This window comes from Sturnira hondurensis, unplaced genomic scaffold, assembly GCF_014824575.4.
Source record: "Sturnira hondurensis isolate 20B ecotype Veracruz unplaced genomic scaffold, ASM1482457v3 Scaffold0014430, whole genome shotgun sequence".
In the NCBI taxonomy this organism is placed as follows: Eukaryota; Metazoa; Chordata; class Mammalia; order Chiroptera; family Phyllostomidae; genus Sturnira; species Sturnira hondurensis.
In genome coordinates, this window is record NW_028087061.1 from 123106 (window position 1) to 147457 (window position 24352).

Consider the following 24352-nt stretch of genomic DNA (forward strand, 5'->3'; position numbering starts at 1 on the left):
AAACCAGTTATTTTGTATCAAGAGTCATTTAGTCCCTTTTGGGGGGAAGACACAGTTGTAGCTACAGCTAAGAGCTGACCTACCCGCTCCTGCTTTTGACTCACCTCTGTTCACTCTCGCCAAAGAACAAGTTGGTCAGGAAGCTATGCTGCGGCGATGGCTTTTAAAGATACGGGAAAGGCACCCATGGCACCAGAGGTGGTGATTTCACCAAATTATAATTATTCCAACTGGCTGCACTACAAAGTCTTTGGAGAAGGTGTGTGCTGACTTGATCAGAGGCACAAAGGAAAAGGATCACAGAGTGAAAGGACCAGTTCAGATGCCTACCAACTCTGAGAATCACGACAAGAAAAACTCACTGTGTGGAGGGTTCTAAGACTTGGGGTCTGTTTTAGATGAGGATTCACAGGAGCCTCATTAACTTGCACAGCCCTTCTGAGATTATTAAGCAGATTACATCCATCACTATTGAGCCAGGAGTCGAGGTTGAAGTCACTACTGTCGATGCTTAAATCAACCTTTTAAGTAAATTGACTATCAGTTGTTAAAAAAAAGAATCGTTTAGTTAATTATTTGAATCTTACTCATAAGAGAGTGTATAACAGAGAATATATTCACTGTTAAGCATACTTCATTTTATTGTACTTCTCTTTATTGCACTTCACAAATGTTGCATTTTTTACAAATAGAAGGCGAGAACCTCCACCAGGAAACAGATTACAATTTATTTTATTGCTATACTCACTTTATTGCCATGGTCTGAAACTGAGGTATGTCTGTGTATGCATTGCATTTTTTCAGCCAGGAAAGCACCAATTTAATTCAGAGTCATGCACTATCACTGAAACATTGGATAGTGATGGCAAAATTTATGTTGGGGAGAAATGAGATTTTGCAACCAGGTATGAGTTGCTTTCAGAATTTCATGGTTGATATAGGAAATAACTATGTTGTTTTGAACATTGGTTGGGTAACCTAGCCAGAAATCAAAACAAAAAATAGAAACAATTTGAACCTTTGTCTAAGTCATAGTCAAACTTTGATCATATGTTAGAGCAGTGGTTGGCAAACTATGGTCTGAAGGTTAAGTCCACCCTTTTCCTGTAAATAGTTTCATTGGGACCTAGCCACAGTCATTTATGTAATTACTGTTTGTAGCTGCTTTTGGTTGAATAATATTGTAATGTAGACTGTAATACAGCTTACAAAAAACAAAAATATTTACTCTCTGACCCTTTGCAGAAAGTTTGCCAACTCCTATCTTAGACTGTGGTATCATACATTAAGTGATTGATTTACACATGATTTGCTGACACTCCTTAAGTTGATCCTCTTAAGCTGTCGTTCACGCACTTCACACACAGGTGACGAAATGATTCCATTTTTAGGGCTTTCCAATGGAGGTTGCAGTTGAGGGAAAGGTATTTGCCTTGGCAATGAGGGTAGTGTGCTTCTGGTACTCTGATGCTCCTAACATAGGAGGATCAGGAGCTTGTTCACTTACCTGGGGTGGTGTCTGTTTGCCTAAGCCACCCTCCATGTTCCTCTGCAGCACAGTCCTTGCTATTGATCCTTCTGTTAGGGGTGGTAACTGGCAGGTAACTGGCAAACCTGGATCAGGAGGATCTTCCACTGCAGTCTATGGGGATAAAGACCATCTGTAATGTACTTTGCTGATGTGTACCAGCTCGCAGTGCCTGGGGCATCATGGATGAGATATGAGACAGATTCACATGGACTACTGAGTCCTGTGGAGGAAAAGGGACCACACAGCTACTCCCTCAAGAGGGGAGCACCTCAGAGCGGCTTGGCCACCCTCTGAAGGGGGTAGCACCTCAGAGTGGTCTGGCAACTCTCTCAAGGGGAGAATGTGCTGACCCTTGCCTAGACACGCTTTTATTGGGTTTAAGTTGCTCAGGAATACAGGTACAGCTTATTAATCATTGTCAGGCAGTAAGGATCAAACCATAGATAGCATACAAAGAACTATTAGGGCTTCTTCTGACTCAGAGTTTACCAGCTAAAAGGCTACAAAACTTTGGAAAGACAAACTCATTTCCAGTTTGGGCCTATATCATTTAACTAAGAGCATTCTTAGCAAAGCAGGCTTCATAGGATTTTACTATCCTTTCTCAGGCCTGATCACTGAGGAGCCTGCCCTTTCCAGCTCACAGGGTGCACCACCCTCAGTCATTGTTTCAGGCTTAAGTCAGGCAGAGGAGGCAGATAGCCAAGGAATTCTCAGAGACTTCTCCCAGACAGACTGAGGACTCAGACTTCCTCAAAGCCTGGGGGAGAGGGTCTATCACTCCCTTCTCCATACCCCCCCAAGTCCTTCCCTGGGGCCTCCACATGATCATGCCTGTCTTAGGTGGTTTCCCCCTTGGGGAATCTTACCTGTCATTGGCTAACTGATCAATCATTGGAAGCCAGTTATGGAAAAAGGAGCAGAAGCGGTGCTCCTGCCAGAGAGATAAGGTTTTTCTCCTCAGTGGCTTAAGGTCTGGAGTTTGAAGGTCGCTCATTCAGCCTTACCCATGGTGGGTTACAGCTCCTGAAACTGGGCAGGGCGGTTCCCAACACTTTGCTAGTAGTGGGTCTAGATGTGTAAGTTTAAAGACTAGGAGTGACTTAACCTTAAATCCTTCCTGGTCCAGGTGGAGAGTTCTAGAAGGTGTGGGGGGCTAATGGAGAGATCATATCTGGCTCATTTCCCCTACTCTCTGACACAATAGAGGGTAGCTGGCTCATCTCTGAGCTGTAAGCCACATCGCCTTGGGCACCTGAATGCTAGTGAGGGCTCTCATCCACTTAGTAGGTTACTTATACCTGAAAAAGCAGTATATGTACAAGTACATTTACAAGGACATTAGAGATTTAAGAATATAAAAATTGTTAGGTTTAGATGCATATGACTTCCTTTTCTAACTTGTAAAGTTTTTAAGTTTTAGCTTTTAGGTCTTCAGTTAATGTTTGTTGAAGGGTATTGCAAACAAAAGCAAGGAAGTGCCTGTAAATGAGATTAAGTGTAATGAAGTCCTGGTACACACAGATAACATGACCAGTAGGGCTGAACATTTGGACCAGAAGTTACAGTCTTGAGAAAAATGTTTGGGGTTATTTTCTTTTGAGGGGGATTAGGATGCGTGATACAAGTTTTCATTAATAAATGTCAGGATATTTTTGTGAATACAGAAGATTATAGTTTTTTTCCTAAAATATTTAAGATGGCTTCTGACCAGAATTTCTCCTCTGAAAGCATTTGAAGTCTGATGATTTAGTTTATTCTATTTGTGATTTAGGTCTAGATCTGTGCCCAAATGCCTTTTCTCCTGGGTATAGTTAGTTATACCCTGCCTTATTAAATCTATGCTAAAAGAGGAGTTCTTCTGGTAGTTGACTTTTATTTTCCCAAGGTACTGAGAAATAAGGAACCTGTATTTGGGTGCAGCGTTCTGGATTGGGATAGCTCTCAGTGCTGCTAGTGTTTGAGGACCCTGGCCTTTGTGTTTGCTCTCCCAGTGTGATAGGGCAGTGGAGTAGTAGAGTGAATGGGAGCAGGTTGGATTGCTTCCCAGAATAAATGGGTTCATAAAGATGCCAGTAAGGATGAAATTTCTCTTACATGAGTGTTTTAAAGTAGTCTTAAATTTTACTTAGTTGTGTTTATGGTGTGTAATTTTCTGTGTGTGCTCCCCCCCGACCCCCACTAACTCTCATCTCTTCTTTGAACTAGGTCAGCAGCTGTTCTCTATTCTACAAGATGAGTAACAGCCACCCTCTTCGCCCCTTCACTGCAGTGGGGGAGGTTGATCACGTGCACATTTTGTCTGAACATATCGGTGCCTTGTTGATTGGGGAAGAGTATGGTGATGTCACATTTGTTGTGGAAAAGAAGCGTTTTCCTGCCCACCGGGTAATTTTAGCAGCGAGGTGCCAATATTTTCGGTAAGTCTGTAATACTTTTTGAAGATTCAAGTTAACTTGTGGAAATGTTGGTATTCTTTTAGTCTATAAAAAGTGATAAAACATAACAATAAATACTAGCAATCCTTGACTTCAACATCTATTAGGATTTTATCTTTGTAATAAGTTTTTGTTATTTTTTAAAAATCACCTTTCCTTCGGGAGCCATCTTAGAATTATTGGGTTAGAAGGCTCCTCAGGCTAGACTGTACCCAATCTATCAATTTTCAAGATCTCAAGAATATTTCTTAGGCTGAATTTTTGTTGCCCTCACCTTCTCCTCAGCATCGATTGCTAATTGGCAGATAGGCTTCTGGTATAGACAGACGACCCTCTGGACTTGCTAATGTACATGAATACCTCCTAGTTTCAGACTGTTGACATCCAGAACCTGTAGGTAGCTCAACAGATATACCTTATTTAAGATGAGCAATTTGATGCCCCAAATTAAAGGAAACTTAAGTACTTACTGAGACTGTTTCATAGTTACCCTAGAACTAAAACTAAATAAAATATGTATTTAATTAATGTAAAACTTGTGTTTATATGTGAGAGGTTTTCTTAGGCTCCACCGAGAAAGAAATGCCAATCAGCCATAAAATAGGCAATAAAGAGCTTTATTGGGGTTTGTGCACCTGGGTGAGATTCCACAGTCTACAGGATGAGGCCATGGAAGTCGCGCCCAAGCAGGGAATGTAGTGGGGTTTTATTTTCGTTGGCTCCCCGTGGAAGCTGGGGATTGGTGCCCTCTGAACAAATCAGTGATATAGCATTGGTGGTCTCTTCCTCAGACTCAGGTTACTGTGAGGATGTCCGTCTTGGCAAAGTCCAGACGGAGCTTCCTCCTATCCCCGCCCACCCTAACATTATGTAGCTTTTTTGTTACTCAAATCCTTAATTTCCAGGGTTACAAATGTTAAAGTGAGCTCTGATTACTCTGCATTATACCTAATGTTAGTTATAAGGGAATCATCACTGAGTGATAATTTATCTGATAAATCCATTGGTCTCTATAAAATCATTGATTTCTCTGGGAAACTTGATATCTCAGTTTGAGATACTGATGGTTTAGAGAAAAATTCAGTTACCTTCTGTGAAAACTGAAGTCTGAGTTTTATAGTCAGAAGTAACTGAAACAATGTAATGGGAACACCTAAAACAATGTAATGGGAACACCTAGAGTCACATAGTAAAGTGTGTCTCTTAGGAATATTTACTACTTAACAAGAACTTTTATAGTATTTTATAAAATATTTTAGAACATTCCATTTTTTTACATATAAAATGCCACTGTAGATGTAAGGAAGAGGTAGATGAAGTGAGGAGCCTAGAAAAGAGAAGAGTCTATTAGAGTTCTTGCTAATGCTCTCCTATTCCTCCTGCTGATGGCCTTGGTCTAGTCATTGTTTGTTACCAGCCTCTGTCCTCTGCACAGTTTTCCTTTTGTGTTTCTGTTCCATTTCTTACTTTTGGTCCACTTATTACCATTAAAATGTTTTCTGAAGAATCCTTTCTTTGTTAAGTCAGAATGCTTCAGCTTTATGTTTAATATTTGCTAATAGTTTTCACCTTATCCTCTTTAAAAAATAATTTGAGACAACTGTAACTATAAGTGGGTATCTTTTAGGTGATAAATATATTATTAAAAGAAACTCAAATTCTTAAAAAAATTGAAGACCATATTAAATGAAGGGGATATACTCCTCCACTTACTGACCTCATTCTTGATGTCTGTTTGTGGATATTGAACCTTAATATCCACAATTATCTGATGACTCATGAGGCTAAACTCAGAGTCCTTACCAGTGCTATCTTAAATTCTCGTTGCTGACACCATTCCTTTGTGAAGGTAAGTTAACTGTCAGTAGTCAGGAGAAGCTTTACTAAGTGTTGTCGTAGAGCCTGTCAATTCCTGGAGAAGGACAGGAGGGAACTTCCCACAAGTTGGGGATTCATATTTAGGGCCTCATGGGAGCTCCATCAAAACCGCCTTTAAAGCATTGAGAATCCATGTAAATATCATAGGTCCCACTGGAGTAAGTCTTGGTGAGGTCTTCCCAGGAAGGTGTTTTTAATCTAGTGATTCTAAAGTTGTGTTGGATATTCTCTGAATTAGATGAAACCTTAAGGGTGTTTGTAGGCAGAGTGTACCTACTGAAGAAGTATGCTCAGGATATTCGTGAATCTTTTGCTGGATGGTTTTACCTGTTTTACTGATCCTGGGGGGTGGGGGTGAGAAAAGTTCCTGGCAGGTGTGGGGGGGACCCTGAAATGCTAAACCTGCTGTCAGAATGTTAGGAGCTGGGGAAATTCCTTTTGTCCCCTTGTTCTGTTGCTCTCACTTTTACAAGTTTTCTTTCTCACTCCTCACTATTCCTTTTCTGTGCTCCTACCTTGTCATCCTCTGGCTGCCCTTTCTTTCCAGATAGATTGAAAGTTTAATTGGTTCATATTATTTCTCTGGAGTAAGAGGTAGAAATTCAAATCCATTACATGACTAGACATGACTGTCTAGTTTTCATTTTTTTAAAAATATTTTTATTTATTTATCTTTAGAGAGGAAGGGAAGGGGAGAGAGAGAGAGAGAGAAATATCAATGTATGGTTGCCTCTTGTGCGTTCCCTGCTGGGAACTGGCCTGCAACCCAGGCATGTGCCCTGATCAGGAATCGAACTGGTGACCTTTGGTTTGCAGGCTGGCACTCAGTCCACTAAATTACACCAGCAAGGGCTCATCTTTCTATTTAATGAATGTCTATTATATATCTTGAGCTTTCAGGATATTTCATTGATCTAGTTGTCTATAAAATCAATTCAAAATAGTTTAAAAATGATTTCTCTTAATGTTTTAAAGAACTATTTAAAATGATTACTATGCATTTCTTTACCTGAATCTTTATGTCACTTTACAAACTTCTGTTTGTATGATGTTGATAGCCATTATTTCATAATTTTGTACCAACTCTTACTTGAGGTTTTTCTCATGCATTTCTTGTTTGACACACAGAGCATTACTGTATGGTGGAATGCGAGAATCTCAGCCCGAAGCAGAAATCCCTCTTCAAGACACCACTGCAGAAGCATTCACAATGCTACTTAAATACATCTATACTGGGCGGGCGACACTGACCGATGAGAAGGAGGAGGTGCTGCTGGACTTTTTGAGCCTGGCTCATAAGTATGGATTTCCAGAGCTGGAGGATTCTACCTCGGAGTATCTCTGCACCATACTTAACATTCAGAATGTCTGTATGACTTTTGATGTTGCTAGTCTCTACTCACTTCCCAAGTTAACTTGCATGTGCTGCATGTTTATGGACAGAAATGCTCAGGAGGTGCTCTCAAGTGAAGGCTTTCTCTCTCTTTCTAAGGTGGGTCATTGTCTACGAGGAATTTACAGACATGCATTGTTTTACTTATACATGAACAGTAGAAATGCAACAATGAACTAAGAATAAAAAATAAAAGTTGAAGGTGTGGGAGAGGTTGTCTGCCTAGCCACCCTGCCTCTGGCTACTGAGACTGTAGATTATATAAGAGAAAGGTTGTGTCTGTTTTCTTTTAAGAATCTTTTGGTAAATTTTGTGTGCTGAAGAGACTGTGATGCTGTGTGGTTGTTTTCAATGTGATGACAGTCAAATGATGACAGTCTTTGTGGTATTATTGCATTCTATTTTTTCAATTTGTATTTCTTTGGTAAAGAGAATAACTCTTTATATTGAGAGAAAAAAATTCATAAAGAAAATCAGGTGTATCATTGGATGTCTTTAAGTCACTGTTTTGTATATATTGGGTTGGCCAAAAAGTTTGTTTTTTTCTATAAGATGGCTCTCATAGTGTTTAGTTGTCTTTAGCTTAATTTGAAAAAATTTTGTTTTGATTGTACTGTGACAGTAGTCATATTAGCATGCATTTTTTTTTAAAAAGCTTAATGCCCTGGCTGGTGTGGTTCAATGTATTGAGTGCCAGCCTGCTGAAGGGTCACTGGTTCGATTCCCATTCAGAGCTCATGCCTGAGTTGTGCGCCAGTTCTCCAGTAAGGGGGTGTGTGAGAGACAACCACACATTGATGTTTCTCTCCTTCACTCACTCCCTTCCCCTCTCTCTAATAATAAATAAGATAAAATCTTCAAAAAAAGCTTATCAAAATTGGTGAGTTTTTGTGTAGCAATTTTAATATTGAAGATGGAAGAAAATACTCAACATTTTTAGCATATTATGCTTTATTATTTCAAGAAAGGTAAAAATGCATCTGAAACAAATGAATTGTGCAGTCTGTGGAGAAGGTGCTGTGACTGATCGAATGTGTCAAAAGTGGTTTGTGAAGTTTCATGCTATAGGTTTCTTGCTAGATGATGCTCCACGGTTGGGTAGACCAGTTGGAGTTGATAGTGATCAAATCAGGTTAATTGACAGCAATCAAAGTTATACAATGCAGTATGTAGCCGACATACTCAAGATATCCAAATCAATAAAGTTATTTGTGAAAATGAAAAATGTGTCTTTTATGGGAAAAAAATAAAAGAACTTTTTGACCAACCCAGTATATTTGCTAGCTCCACATTCATTATTATTTGGTGTTTTACACTGTGTAATAGGGTAAAACTATTTTGCTCAAATCTTTCTCTGAACCCTGATGGTTGTCTCTCCTTTCCCTTTCTGTGTTCTTTCCTTTCTCATGAATTTTGAATGAGAACGCCTAATTTAGAAAGCTACATATCTTGTTTTGAATTTAAACTATGATTTTTATGATTCTACTTTATTTTCAGAGGCAAGGTCTTTGAGGGTTGTACTCTATTGCTGGAGGTCAGTCTGAAAATCTGAGAACCAAAAGTATGATCGTGCAGTAGTACTGTGAAACAAAAGATTTTGAATTTTAAATGCCAGATGTGTCTTACTCATAAATGTACACTCTCCTGAAGAACGTGTATGGAAAGACAGCTAGCTCCTCATGTTGCCATTTATTTTTCTTGTTATTTTATTAAAGATGGATGCAGATGTGTTGGAAAGATTGGATGTTTGCTGTAATGGTACAAGATACCTGCAGCTATTCTTATAGCCACAATGTGCAAGAGAGTGCATGGCACATGATGGAGAGAAAATGGTCAAAAAGAGTTAATTGTATACATATAGCTGACACAGTTTTTTTGGATAATGCACATGGTTGAGCTCCATATAACTGGAATTTTTTCTTGTTACCCTTTTCAGACTGCACTTTTAAACATCGTATTAAGAGATTCATTTGCAGCTCCTGAAAAAGATATTTTCCTAGCCTTGTTAAACTGGTGTAAGCACAATTCAAAGGAGAATCATGCTGAAATCATGCAGGCTGTGCGTTTACCTCTGATGAGCCTCACGGAACTTCTGAATGTTGTGAGGCCTTCGGGACTGCTGTCTCCTGATGCCATTCTGGATGCTATTAAAGTTCGGTCAGAGAGCCGGGATATGGACCTCAATTACAGAGGCATGCTCAGTAAGTACCTGTTCATCCTAATCTCCCCAAGGAGTTTGTTTGCATCATGTGACAGTCTCAGCTACAAAACTATAGTGCAGGTGTACATGGCATGTGTGGGTCTAAGAGCATATAGCTCTGCTTCCTGTGTAATGCCTTTCCTTGTCATTTTCCTACTAATTCCCCCCGAGAGTACGTAGCCATCGTAGATTCCCAAAGAGGTATTTCTTGCCATTCTTGGACAGATTTCTCTAGTCGTTCCCTAGAAAGTTGGAAATAGATACTTTCCTCAAAAACTTTTTCTCATGTGAAGACCTCTCCTCACTTTCTCCATCAAATCAGTACTAAGTACATGCTAGGTGCTTACTTCTTTATGCACATGAACATGGAGATTCTAAATAACCATAATAATAGCTAAATCTTATGTATAATTTCCAACCCTTATGTGGCAATTTTTCTTAATAGATAAACAGTAGCATTGAACACATAAAGTTTTTTGTCTCAATAACTGTCTTACATGATCATTTAATTCTCACAGCAGTCCTTTGAGGTGCATACCATTATTGGTTCCATTTTACAAGTGAGGAAACCAAAACACAGAGAGGTTAAGTAACTTGCCCAAGGTCACACAGAAAGAGTCATGGAGTTGAGAGTTAGACTTAGGCTATGGAATTAACCACTAAAATACACTAAATGCAAAATATAGTCTCTTGGATCCTTTTAATTTCGTTGTGGAAATAATAAATACCCCATGAAGAGTTAAATACAGCAATATTTAAGAAGGGTACATGCTCTGTACTTCAGAAGAGGGTGTGGCTTAGAATGATTGAGGAAAATTTCATGGAAATTATTAAGTTCAAAGTGAGCATATTTGCATTTGATTTGAATGGCACCAGGGTGGGGTGTATTTTGGATGGCAGGACTGGTGATGTTCATATTCAGATGAGAGCATTTAAAGACTGAACAGAGGAGCTTGACTGGAGTGAAAGGCTTATGTTGATTAATAACCAAGAAAGTTTGTAAAGGGTAGCTCAGGCAAAATCACGGAAGGCTTTGAAATTAATTTGGGATTTTGCATATGTGCAATGAGAAGATGATTTTAGAGATGGGGAGAAGCATGAATACAGTGGTAGTTTTGAAATATTGATCTGTGGTGGTGCTATACTTGATGATTTAAAATAGGGAAAACTTGATTAAAGGAGACCAGAGACCAGTGAGGAGGGTATTTAACCAGTGTACAACTGATACATCTTTAAACTAGAGTGGTGGCTGGGAAAATGGAAAATAATGGATGTATAGAGGAGATATTTTAAAAACCATATTTTGGTGATTCAAGGGATTTAAATTTGAAGATTATGTTTGGCAGAAAGTTACCTTATTTTATCAAATTTAAGAAACCAGAAATTCTGAGGCACCGTTGTTTATACACCTCTGAGACAGGAAACAATAATTCCACTTAAACCATGACACAGCATCACGTTTCAGAAATGTTAACATTTGGAAAAAAAGTGTATCTTAGAATTAATGAAATATAGTAGTTCTTTGAAGAAATCCTGAACTTATTTTTAGACTTACTGAGTTCGAGGGCTTCCGGGACATCCAGGTCCTAAGTTTTTTCTCATGTTAGTCACTTCCCTGAACAATCTTTTCTTTGACTGTGGCTTTAGACACTCTCTTGAAATATTGACTGATCTGAAATAGGTGTTCTAGCTGACTTCTCTCCTTACAGATTTAGATTTCTTTTCATTGAACATTGAAGAGAAAACATAGACTTTGGAGCCAAATTTGACTCTAAATGTCCAATTAGTCACTTACTAGTTATATAACCTGCTATTAAATTACCTAATGGATTTTACCTTTAGTTTTATATTTTCTGTTATTGTTATGAGAATTAATTGAAATAATGCACACAAATAATGTGTTTAAGCTGTATATAGGCAATTATTGTTATATTATCATTATTAGTATTCTTCCTCATCTCTGTATGTTTGTGTAGGAATTATCACATTATTTTAAATATTTTTTTACTTACCTTTAGTCTTTGAAGGTAGAGATGATCTTCATAAGCCCTATTAATCTTGATATACTTAACGGCATGTAACAGACATTTGGTGAATGAATGCAAGGAAAAATGTCTAATGACAGTGGATGCAGGTTACTGATGTTTAGGAAGCAATCAAAGCTGGTGACGAAAGAGTTGAAACCTGGGCCAGCGCATAGAGAAAGAAGTAAAGATCATAGTCTGCGATTTGCAGTAGGCCTATAGCCAGGGGGCTAAAGGCAGACAAGGAAGAGTTGGAGAGATAGGGAAAGAACTGGAAGAGGGTTACAGAAGCCACAGAGGAGAGAGCTTGTACATGGAGAGAGGGTGATCAGTGGTATCTGGTGATAGTCGGAGGTCAAGAAAATTGAGAACTGAGAGAAAACATTTGGATGTAAATGGTGGTGAGTTGGTGAGTAGTCTAGACTGAAGCTTGGTTAAACAGGGAATTAGGCCACAGACTTGAAAAGGTGGTAACTACAATGTGTTAACTGCCTGCTGTGAACACATTGGAGTGAAAGGTAGTAGAGAAGTAGTTTGGTAGCTGCAGGGAACAGGTCAGGAGAGGTGCTGGGAGAGATTTGAAAGTGCTAGAAAATGGTGCTAGATAGAGTAGGGGTGGGAGGGGGGAGAGATAACAAGACAAGTATTATGATTTTAGACTTTCTAAATGATCATTGTTGGAACCTCTTCTGTAAGCTCCCTTTTTTCCTTTATTGCCCTAGTTTTGATCTGAGGTGCTCATGGGGCCCCCTATCTGGATTTGTTCTTAAGGCTAGGCTTGGGACATTGCTGCAGGAGTACTGAGGTGCTTTGGACATTTCACATAGTAATTGGTAGCTTGGAATTGATCAGCTGCTCAGTATAGTTAGTTGTCTAACCTGGATTATGATAACCCATGAAATTACCGTGTAAGGGGGTAGTCAGTCAACCAGCTGAGGCGCACAGAGTTCTGGAATGACAAACTTACTATAATTATTGCTCATAAATCTTAAGCTCTTCATTTTGGAATGATTCTGTGGGAACTCAAGGAAGAGGTTATACAAATATTAGGGAATCTTTTATCTAACTTCTAAATTTGAGAAATGACTAAGTAGTTGGCTTTTTTTTTTTTTTTACCTTTTAGGTATATGTACAGTAAAAGCAATAATATAAATACTAAGGAAGCACATCACTTTCCAAAAAGCAAGTTAGCTGTTTCCAAAGTAAATGTTATTCAGACATTATATTATTAATTCTTTTATCAGATTGCTTTACTGTTAGGGGAAAAAGAGGATCTAAAAATTCAGAACTGTTTCTGAGGTTATTGTTCTGGAAAGATAATTCTGCTTATTTTGAAATTATTGAGCAAATTTGTTTGTTTTTTGTTCTTTCCTGGATACAGGTTCTTTGTCTTTGGGGACTTTTCATAAAGTGTAGAGAGCTTTTATCTTGGGACTAGGGAATAATATCCTTTTTAAATTTTTTTCTTTTAGTTCATTAGCATGGTTACTGGAAGGTTTAATTCTTAGAGCTGCATATCCTGAGGCTTTTTACCAAATTACAGAGGTTTTTATACCCTTAAAAAAAAAAAGAGGACCCAAAGGATGTTTTAACTTACCAGTGGTGGTTAGTCTTTTAGGGAAAGTGGTTCGGACTAGTTTTGTACACGCATAATGATGAACATTTGTCTGTCAACCTGGGGAAAGGGAATTAACTTTTAATGATAATATATTTTCCCCTAGGGTATTTGAGCTACTTGTGCTCAGACCATTCTCTCAATGTTTAGGTTTTTTTTCCCTTTTCTCTTTTTATTTTTATTTTATTTTATTTAAAATATTTTATTTATCTTTAGAGGGGAAAGGAAGGAGAGAGGGAGAGAAATATCAATGTATGATTGCCTCTGCCAAGGACACACAATGTATCGTGTGTCCCCTGCCGGGAACTGGCCTGCAACCCAGGCATGTGCCCTGACTGGGAATCGAACCGCAATCCTCTGGTTTGCAGGCCCGTGCTCAGTCCACTGAGCCACACCAGCCAGGGAAGTCAATGTTTAGTTTTGTCTTAGCTGTAGGGATAGTTATTTCTGCCTTGAAAGTTAGTGCCACTTTTTCTATTCGGACTAAGTTGTACTCATACTTTGTATTGCTTATCTTAGGTTTTAGACTTTGGCAAAGAGAAGAGTAATTTCTCATTTCTTCATGTTTATAGTATGGTTTATGTCACAACTTTCATCCTCAGGATTTCCTTATTGAGTAAAACTCAGTCTGTTCATAGGACAGCTTAGTTATTGATAAATATGTATAGGTGTGTTTAAGTCTGTGCTGTAGGTACATGGTAACATATATTTATTCCCACATTTTTCTGTATCTCAGACCAATGGAGTTTGCCACTGTAATACTAAAATTGTTGCTTTTCTTGGCCTAGACTCCTAGTAGACTGAGCTCCATGAAGGCTGTAATTGTGTCTTTTCACTTGTATTTTTCTAGCACCTAGCATAGTGCCTGAATCTAGACTTCAAAATAAATGACTGAATGTATTTATCCCTTGATTCTAAACTGGAATTTAAAATTTGTCTCACCTATCACAGAAAGACAGCAATGACAACAGTGACACATTAATACTTTTAAAACTCTTTGACTTCTATTACTAGTATATCTTCCCAACTATAGTTTATTGTATCTTCATCTGTAAACCAGGGGGTTCACGAATAATCTCTACTGAATGTTCCTTTGGGGAGGCAGCTCATGTCTGACATGAAGTCTTGACTCTGTTAGATAGTGAGCAGTTAGAGGGCTGAGTCTAACACAGGGGCCAGCATATAGAAAGCCACTTAGGATGTTTTTCCCTTTAAATAAATAGGATGAAGGTCCCTTTCAGCTCTTATATGTTTCCATTCCTTGATTTTTGTGAGTAATTTGCCTAAAATTCTCAGTGGACTGATGCCTGAGTTGGAACCAAAGTGCTGACTAGACTCATGAGGCCAGTGTGCTCTTCAATAGAGTCTGCAGCCTCTTTTTATTTTGTGGTGTTTGAGGACCAGAGCTGCACAATATCGAAGGGAGGCATGCAGAGAGTGGAGATAGTGGGAAAGGTAAGGTAAGACAGGAGTTGTGAAGAAAGTCATACGTGATACCACACTTGTTGGAAGGGAGGATTTATCATTCTTCAGGGAGGTCAGGTTGGGGAGAAGAGGATTAGGGGTCATCAGAGAGCTAAGTGTGAATCTAAAAGGTCCATTAAGGGTGAACAACTGTATCAACCTAGATGTGTTAGGTTGGCCAAAAAGTTCATTTAGTTTTTTCCATTAAAGACACGTTTTTCATTTTCACCAATAACTTTGTTGATTTGGATATTTTGAGTATGTTGACTCTTCTCCCGTGTGGTATAACATTGAATGTTCTCAGTTAATGTCTTGATTTGTTCACTTTCAACTTCAGCTGGTCTGTCTGACCACAGACTATCATCCAGAGAGAAATCCACAGCCGAAACTTGGCAAACCACTTTTGACATGTTTGATCAGTCACAGTACCTTTTCCATACACTGCACAAATCCTTTTTTGGGTTTCAGTTGAGTTTTTACCTTTCTTGAAATAATAAAGCATGACATGCCAAAATGACATTTTCTTTCATCTTCAATATCAAAATTGCTACACAAAAATTCACCAATTTTGATAAGTTTTTTAAAAAATGCAGACTGATATGACAGCTGTCACAATACAATCTAACAGAATTGTTTTGATTGAAGTTAAAGTCAACTAAGTACTACTAGAGCCATTTTATGGGAAAAAGCCAAATGAACCTTTTGGCCAACCCAATACTAGAGAGTTCAGTAAAAGACAGTCAAGAATATAAGACAATGAAAGAAAAACACAAGATAATTAACCTAGTACACCTAGTACCACTCAGATTTTGGCTTGTTTCTGCTTAGCTGTGAAACTTCAAAGCTTAACTCCTCCCCTTAATGTTTGTAAAATGCTTCAAAAATGACAAATATGTCTCGTCAAGATGGAGGCGAAGGTATACATGCTTTGCTTCCTTGCACAACCATAAGAAGGATCAAACTAACTTCAAAACAAAATACATCCAGAACTGCCAGAAAATTGAACCATGTGGAAGTCTGACAACCAAGGATTTAAAGAAGCCTTTTTCATCCAGGCGGGTAGGAGGGGTGAGACAAGGAACCAGGGTGTAGAGGACACGGTGTTGTGGTGGCAAGGCGGTGGCAGCTGCTACAAGAATGGGCGGTACTACAGGTATGTGTGGTAGATAAATATCAGGAGGGATACCTGGGGAGCAAGTAATCCCAGCCCCAGGCCAGATTACACAGCCCAGGGTTCCTGCACTGAGAAATAAATCCAAATAACTTCTGGCTGTAAAAACCAGTGGGGCTTGGGACAGTGGAAGAAACTGCTGGTCTCTCAGGAGAGTCCATTTAAAGGGCCTGCATGGTCCTAGAATGTCCACACACCCACTCATTCTGGGAACCACCACCAGGGAAACAGGTAGAAGGGCACCAGTCATATATGGGAGAGAGTGTGAAGTGACTGAAAATGGGGTGAGTGCTGAGCAAATCTCCAGCAGCCAGGCAGTGGCATTGTCCCTTTTATGACCCCTTCCCTATGTACAGTCACAAAGTAGTGAAAAGGGTTGCCCCGTTCTGGCAAATATGTAAGGCTCCACCCCATACGACTTAACAGGTGCGCTAAGACGGGGTCAAAGCACCTCTACCTAATACACAGAAAAAAATACAGGGAGGTTGCCAAATTTAGGAGACAAAGAAATATGGCTTAAATGAAAGAATAGAATAAAACCCCAGAAAAAGGACTAAAGGAAATGGAGATAGCCAAGCTATCAGATGCAGAGTTCAAAACTCTGGTGATAAGGAAGCTCAGAGAACTCACGGAATACAACAAGAGTGTAAAAGAAGAAATGAAGGCTACACTAAATGAAATGAAGAAAAGTCCACAAGGAACCACCAGTGAAGGGAAGGAAGCTAGTGTTCAAATAAATGATTTGAAACATAAGGAAGAAAGAAACAGTCAACCAGAACAGAATGAAGAAATGAGAATTTTTTTAAAAAATGAGAGAATAAGATGACTATGGGACTTCTCCAAAAGTCCCAACATCTGAATCATAGGGATACCAGAAGGAGAAGAGGAAAAGCCAGAAATTGAAAACTTATTTGAAAAAATACTGAAAGAAAACTTCCCTAATTTGTGAAGGATATAAACATACAAGTTTAGGAAGCACAGTCACAAACAAGATGGATGCAAAGAAACCCACTCCAAGACACATCATAATTAAAATGCCAAAGGTTAAAGATAAAAAGATCTTAAAAGCAGCAAGAGAAAAGGAGACAGTTACCTACAAATCCCATCAGACTGTCAGCTGATTTCTCCAAAGAAACCTTACAGGCAAGAAGGGACTGGAAAGAAGTTTTCAAAGTGATGAAAAGTGAGGACATACAATCAAGATTACTCTATCCAGCAAAACTATTATTTAGAATTGAAGAATTGAAGGGCAGATAAAGTGCTTCCCAGACAAGGTAAAGCTGAGGGAGTTCATCATCACCAAGTTCTTATTATATAAAATGTTAAAGGGACTTATTTAAGAAAAAAAGAAGATCGAAACTATGAACATTAAAATAACAGCAAACTCACAACTGTGACCACACTGAATCAGGAAAACAAAAAAATACACTAAACAAATAAGCAGAACAAGAACAGAATCATCGATATGGAGATCACTTGGAGGATTATCAGTTGTGAGGGGGAAGGAGGAGAATGAGGGAAAAGATGCAGAGATGCAGAAACTTAATTGGTGGGTACAAAATAGACAGGGGAGGGGGGTTAAAAATAACAAAATAGACAGGGGAATGTTAAGAATAGTGTAGGAAATGAAGAAGCCAGAGAACTGTATGCATGACCTATGGGCATGAGCTAAGTGGGGGGAATTGCCAGACAGAAGGGAGGTACTGGACAGAGTGGAGCACTGGGGGGGAAAATGGGGCAACTGTAATAGCATAATCAATAAAATATACTTTAAAAATTACAAATGTAAAGAAAACTATTGTTACTTACTATCTCCTTTAATGTCACTGTATATATTTTTGAAATTTAAGTATTTTATTGTTTATGCTATAACATTTTTCCCTCTTTGTTCCCCTCCACCCAATCCACCCACTGTTTCCACAGTCAGTCCCCACACTATTGTCCATGTCCATGGTCCTTCATATATATTCTTTGACTAATCTTTTCCCCTTCTATCAAACAGTCTCCACCTCTCCATTCCCCTCTTACAACTTTTAGTCTGATCTGTGTTTCTATGCCTCTGGTTCTATTTTGTTTGTTTGTTCATTTTGTTCATTAGAGTCCACTTAAATATGAGATCATATGGTATTTGTCTTTCACCAGCTGGCCTATTTCACTTAGCATAATAGTCTCGAGTTCCATCCATGCTGTCAGAAAAGTTAAGAATTCCTTCTTTGATACTGCAGTGTAGTATTCCATTGTGAAATGTACCACACATGTTTAACCCACTCATCCACTGATGGATACTTAGGTCGTTTCCATATCTTGGCTATTGTAAATAGTGCTGCTATGAACATGGGGGTGCATATATTCTTTTGAATTGATGTTTTGGCATTCTTAGGATATGTTCCCAGTAGTGGAAATGTGGGGTCAAAAGGCAGTTCCATTTTTAATTGTTTGAGGTAACTCTATGCTTTTCACAGTGGCTGCACCAGTCTGCATTCCCATCAACAGTGCACTAGGGTTCCCTTTTCTCCACATCCTTGCTAGCACTTGTTGTTTGTTGATTTATTAATGATAGCCATTTTGGCAGGTATGAGGTAATATCTCAGTGTGGTTTTAATTTGCATCTCTCTTATAGCTAGTGATGTTGAACATTTTTTTCATATGTATATGGGCCCTCTGTATGTCCTCCTTGGAGAAGTGTCTATTCAAGCCTTTTGCCCATTTTTAAATTGGATTGTTTGTATTCATGGTGTTGAGTTTCTAAGTTGTTTATATATTTTGGAGATTGAACACTTGTCTGATGTATCGTTGGTTGGCAAATATATTCTCCCATACAGTGGATTCCCTTTTCATTGTGATGATGGTTTCTTTAGCTGTCAGAAGCATTTAAATTTGATCTAGTCCCATTTTTAAACTTTTTCCTTTGTTTCCCTTGCCCCAGGGTAGATATTGGCAAAAATATTGCTGTGAGATATTTGAAATTTCTCTGCCTGTGTTTTCTTCTAGGATTTTTATGGTATCACAACTTACATTTAAGTCTTTTATCCATTTTGAGTTTATTTTGGTGTATGGTGTTAGTTGGTGTTCTAGTTTAATTTTTTTGCATGTACCAGAACAGTTATCCCAATGCTATTTTTTTTAAAGATTTTATTTATTTATCTTAGAGGGGAAGGGAAGGAGAGAGAGAAATATCAATGTATGGTTTCCTCTCGTGCGTCCCCTGCCAGGAACCGGAAGCTGGCCTGCAACCCAGGCATGTGCCCTGACTGGGAATCGAACCGCGATCGTGTGGTTCACAGGCCCGTGCTCAACCACTGAGCTACACCAGCCAGGCCAATGCTATTTATTGAAGAGGCTGTCTTTACCCCACTGTATGCTCTTGCCTCCTTTGTCAAATATTGATTATAAAGGTGTGGGTTATTTCCAGGCTCTCTGTTCTGTTCCATTGATCTGTGTATCTGTTCTTACACCAGTACCTGATTGTTTTGATTACAGTGGTCTTATAGTATAGATTAATATCAGGTATTGTGATCCCTCTAACTTTGTTCTTCTTTCTCAAGATTGCTGAGGCTATTCAGGGTCCTTTTTGATTCCATAAAAATTTTTGGAATATTTGTTCTAGATCTGTAAAATATGCCATTGGTATTTTAATAGGAATTGCATTGGGTCCATAGATTTTTTTTTGTAGCATGGGCATTTTAGTGATGTTAATTCTTCCAATTCATGAACATGGTGTATGCTTCCACTTATTGTATCTTCCTCCATTTCTGTCTTCACTGTCTATAGTTTTCTGAGTACAGACCTTTTTCCTCCTTGGTTAAATTTATTCCTATTTTTGTTGCAATAGTAAATGGGATTCTCTTCTTAGTTTCTCTTTCTGATAGTTCATTATTGGTATATAAAAATGCCATTGATTTCTGAATGTTGACTTTGTATCCCACTACTTTGCTGAATTCATTTATTAGGTCTAGTAGTTTCTTGGTGGAGCCTATATAGTTTTCTTTGTACAATATTTTATTGTCTGTGAATGACAGTTTTAATTCTTCCTTTCCAGTATGGTTGCCCTTTATTTCTTCTTCTTGTTTGATCTCTGTGGCATGGACTTCCAGCATTATGTTGAATAAGAAGCACGAAAGCAGACACCCCTGTCTTGTTCCTCATTTTAAGGGAAACACTTTTATTTATTATTTATTTCTTTAAATTAAAAATTTATCATTTTTAAATTAATGTTTGAATATAGTTGTCTCCATTTTCCCACCTGTCCTATCTCCCACCCTCAATCCTACCTCCCTTTGGCTTTGTCCAGGGGTTCTTTATAAATGTTCTTTGGTGACCCTTTTCTGTCTTTCCCCTGTTACTTCACTCCCTCCTCCCCTCTGGTTACTGTCAGTTTGTTCTTAATTTCAGTGTCTCTGGTTATATTTTGCTTGCTTGTTTGGCTTGTTGATTAGATTCCATTTATAGGTGAGGTCAAATGGTATTTGTGTTTCACCACCTGGCTTACTTCACTTAGCATAATGCTCTCCAGTTCCATCCATGCTGTCATGAAGGGTAGGAGCTCCTTCTTTGTTTCTGCTGGGTAGTATTCCATTGTGTAAATGTACCATCATTTTTTAATCAACTCATTTCCTGATGGACACTTAGGTTGCTTCCAGCACTTGGCTATTGTAAATTGTACTGCTATGAACACTGGGGTCCATAGGTTCTTTTGAATTGGTGTTTTGGGATTCTTAGGGTATAATCCCAGCAGCGGAATTGCTGGGTCAAAAGGCAGTTCCATCTTTAGTTTTCTGAGGAAATTCCATAGTGTTTTACACAGCAGCTGCACCAGTCTACATTCTCACCTACAACATACTGGGGTTCCCTTTTTTCCACAACCTCACCAGCACTTATTGCTTGTTGATTTGTTTATGCTGGCCATTCTCACTGGTGTGAAGTGGTATCTCATTGTGGTTTTAATTTGCATCTCTCTGATGGATAGTGATGCTGAGCATCCTTTTATATGTCCCTGAGCCCTCTGTATGTCTTCCTTGGAGAAGTGTCTGTTCACATCCTTTGCCCATTTTTTAATTGGGTTGTCTTCCTGGAGTGAAGTTGTGTGAGTTTTTATATATTTTGGAGATCAAACCCTTTTCCAAAGTATCTTGACAAATATATTTTCCTAGATGGTTGGTTCCCTTTTATTTATTTATTTTTTGCTAATGTTTTCTTTAGCTGTGCAGAAGCTTATTATTTTGGTGAAATCCCATTTGTTTATTCTTTCTTTTATATCCCTTGCTCTAGGGGACCTATCAGTGAAAATATTGCTGCACGGAATATCTGAGATTTTCCTGCCTGTGTTCTGTGGGACTTACATGGTGTTGTGACTTATATTTAAGTCTTTTATCCATTCTGAGTTTGTTTTTATGTATGGTGTAAGTTTATGGTCAAGTTTCATGTTTTTGCATGTGCTGTCCAGCTCTCCCAACACCAATTGTTGAAGAGGCTATTTTTCTTCCATTTTATGCTGCTGTCCCCTTTGTTGAATATTAATTGACCATAGAGATTTGGGTTTATTTCTGGGCTCTCTATTCCGCTCCATTGGTCCATGTGTCTGTTCTTATGCCAGTACCAGGCTGTTTTGGTCACTGTGGCCTTGTAATATAGTGTGATTTCAGGTATGGTGATCTCTCCTACTTTGTTCTTCTTTCTCAGAATTGCTGCAGCTATTCAGGAGCATTTATAGTTCCATATAAATTTTCGAAATGTTTGTTTTGTATCTGTGAAATATGTCATTTGTATTTTAATAGGAATTGCATTAAATCTGTAAATTGCTTTTGGTAATATGGACATTTTGATGATGTTAATTCTTCCAGTACATGAACATGGTATATGTTTCCATTTGTTTGTGTCTTTCATAATTTCTTTCTTCAGTGTTGTTTTGAGTACAGGTCTTTTACCTCCTTGCTAATATTTTTTTGAGGGTTTTAGCATTAATGTTCATTGGGGATATTGGCCTGTAATTTTCTTTCTTTGTTGTGTCTTTACCTGGTTTTGGAATTAGGGTAATACTGGCCTTGTAAAAAAATGTTTGGAAGTGTTCATTCTTCTTGAATTGTTTGGAATAGTTTGAGGTGCTAGTTCTTTGAACAATTGGTAAAATTCACCTGTGAAGCCATGTGGTCCAGGACTTTTGTTTGCCTGGAGTTTTATGATTACTGGTTCAATTTCACTAGTTTCTGTCTGTCTATTCAGGTTTTCTGTTTCTTCTTGGTTCAGTTTTGGAAGACTGTATGTTTCTAGGAATTTATGCATTTCAACCAGGTTGTCCACTTTCTTGGCATATAGTTAATAGTATTTTCTTACATTTCTCTGTATTTCTGTGGTATTTGTTACTTCTCCTGTTTCATTTCTGATTTAAAAAATATTTAGGGCTTTCTCTTTTTCTTCATGAGTCTGGTTAAAGGTTAATCATTTTTGTTTATCTCTTCAAAGAACCAGCTCCTGGTTTCATTGATCTTTTGAATTTTTTTTGTCTCTATATCATTTATTTTTGCTCTGATCTTGATTATTTCCTTCCTTCTATCACTCTGGGCTTTGTTTATTGGTTTTCTAGTTCTTTTAGTTGTAGAATTAGGTTGTTTATTTGAGATTTTTCTGTTTTCTTTAGGTAGGCCTATAATGCTATGAGCTTCTGTCTCAGAACTGCTTTTGCTTGTCCCATAGGTTTTGGGTTGTTGTTTGTTCATTTTCATTTGTTCCCAAGTGCTTTTTAATTTCATTGTTGATCCATTTGTTATTTAATAACATGTTATTTATTTCCACATATTTGAATATTTTTGAGTTGTGTGTGTGTGTGGTTGATTTTTAGTTGTAAGCTATTGTGATCCAAGAAGATGCATGACATGATTTCACTTGTTTTGGATTTGTTAAGATTTATTATGTGTCCTACCATGTAGTCTATCTTTGACCCATGTGTACTCGAGGAAAATGTGTATTCTTTTGCTGTGGGATGAAACATTCTATAAATGTCAATTAAATTCATTCAGTCTGGTGTGTCATTTAAGGTAGTTGTTTGCTTATTGAGTTTTTGTGTGGAAGATCCATCCATTGGTGATAGTGGTGTGTTAAAATCCCATAAAACGACTGTATTGCTGTCTATTTGTTTCTTAAAGTCCTCCAAGATTTTCCTTATATTCTTAAGTGCTTCTATGTTGGATGCATGTATGTTTAGAAAGGTTATATCATCTTGTTGGATTAATACTTTTAGTATTATGTAGTGACTTTTATTTATCTTGTTATGGCCTTTGAAGTCTATTTGTCAGATGTAAGTATTGCTGTCCTAGCTATTTTTGTCTCCATATGTGTGGAATATCTTTCTCCATATCTTCACTTTCAGCCTGTGGAAATCTTTTGTTCTAAGGTGGGTCTTTTTTTAAAAAATATTTTATTTATTTATTTTTAGAGAGGGGGGAAGGAACGGAGACAGAGTGGGAGAGAAACATTAATGTGTGGTTGCCTCTCACGTGTCCCCTACTGGGGACTTGGCCTGCAACCCAGGCATGTGCCCTGAGTGGAAATCGAACCAGCGACCCTTTGCTTCGCGGGCCTGTGCTCAATCCACTGAGCTACACCAGCCAGGGCTAGGTGGGTCTCTTATAGGCAGCAAATACACAGTTCATGTTTTCTTATCCATTCAGCTACCCTATGTGTTTTGATTGGAACATTTAATATGTTTACATTTAAGGTTATTATTGATAGGTACTTATTCATTGCCCTTTTTTCCTTTTGAACCTGTGTTTATCTCATTTTATTCTTCTTAAAGCAGTCCTTTTCTTATCTCTTGCAATGCTATTTTGGTATAAATATATTCCTCTATGTACACTTTTTTTTTGGAGCAAGGAGGTCTTTATTTTGCCTTCTATTTTAGATGACATCCTTGCTGGATAGAGTAGTGTTCATTGTAGGTCCTTGCTTTTCATTACTTGAAATACTTCATGCCAATCCCTTCTGGCCTGTTGTGTTTCTGTTCAGAAGTCAGCTGCCAGCCTTGGAGAGCTCCCTTGTAGGTAAACTATCTGTTTCTGTTCTACTGCCTTTAAGATTCTCTCTTTGTTGTTAAACTTTGCTCATGTAATTGTGATGTGTCTTGGTGTGGGTCTCTTTGGGTTCATCTTGATTGGGATTCTGTGTAATTCCTGAACTTGTGTGATTTTTAACTTCGTGAGGTTGGGCAAGTTTTCTATCATATTTCTTCAAACAGGTTTTCTAATCCTTGCTCCTAATCTCCTTTTGGCATCCCTGTGATGTGAATATTATTAGGTTTTATGTTGTCTCAAAGCTCCCTTAAACCATCCTCATTTTTTAAAGTCTTTTTTCTATTTGTTGCTCTGTTTGTTTTTTTCTTCTTAATCACTGATTTGATCCTCTGCTTCATCTAACCTGCTTTTTATTCCTTCTGGTGTATTCTTCATATCAGATATTGCATTCATTTCTAATTGGTTCTTTATTTATAGTTTGTATGTCATTTCTCATGCTGATGTAGTTCTCACTAAGTTCCTTGAGCATCCTCATAGCCATTACTTTGAACTCTATGTCTGATGATTTGCTTGCCTCAGTTTCATTTAGCTCTTTTTCTGGGGATTCCTCCTTTTCTTTTGTTTGGACATTGTTT

General features: G+C 38.1%; 1 protein-coding gene and 1 pseudogene across 2 annotated transcripts in view; both read left to right on the forward strand.

The window, feature by feature from the left end:
• The window catches only part of BTBD9 (BTB domain containing 9), a 470437-nt gene that overhangs the window by 58196 nt on the left and 387889 nt on the right, over nt 1–24352 (forward strand). For both annotated transcript variants that reach the window (XM_037063262.1, XM_037063263.1), the window contains exons 2-4: nt 3740–3951; nt 6976–7339; nt 9177–9441. In XM_037063262.1, the coding sequence (XP_036919157.1) occupies nt 3767–3951; nt 6976–7339; nt 9177–9441 (814 nt within the window). In that variant the 5' untranslated portion in view covers nt 3740–3766. The remainder of the gene's footprint in view (nt 1–3739; nt 3952–6975; nt 7340–9176; nt 9442–24352) is intronic.
• LOC118998943 (40S ribosomal protein S20-like) lies at nt 157–515 on the forward strand (annotated as a pseudogene).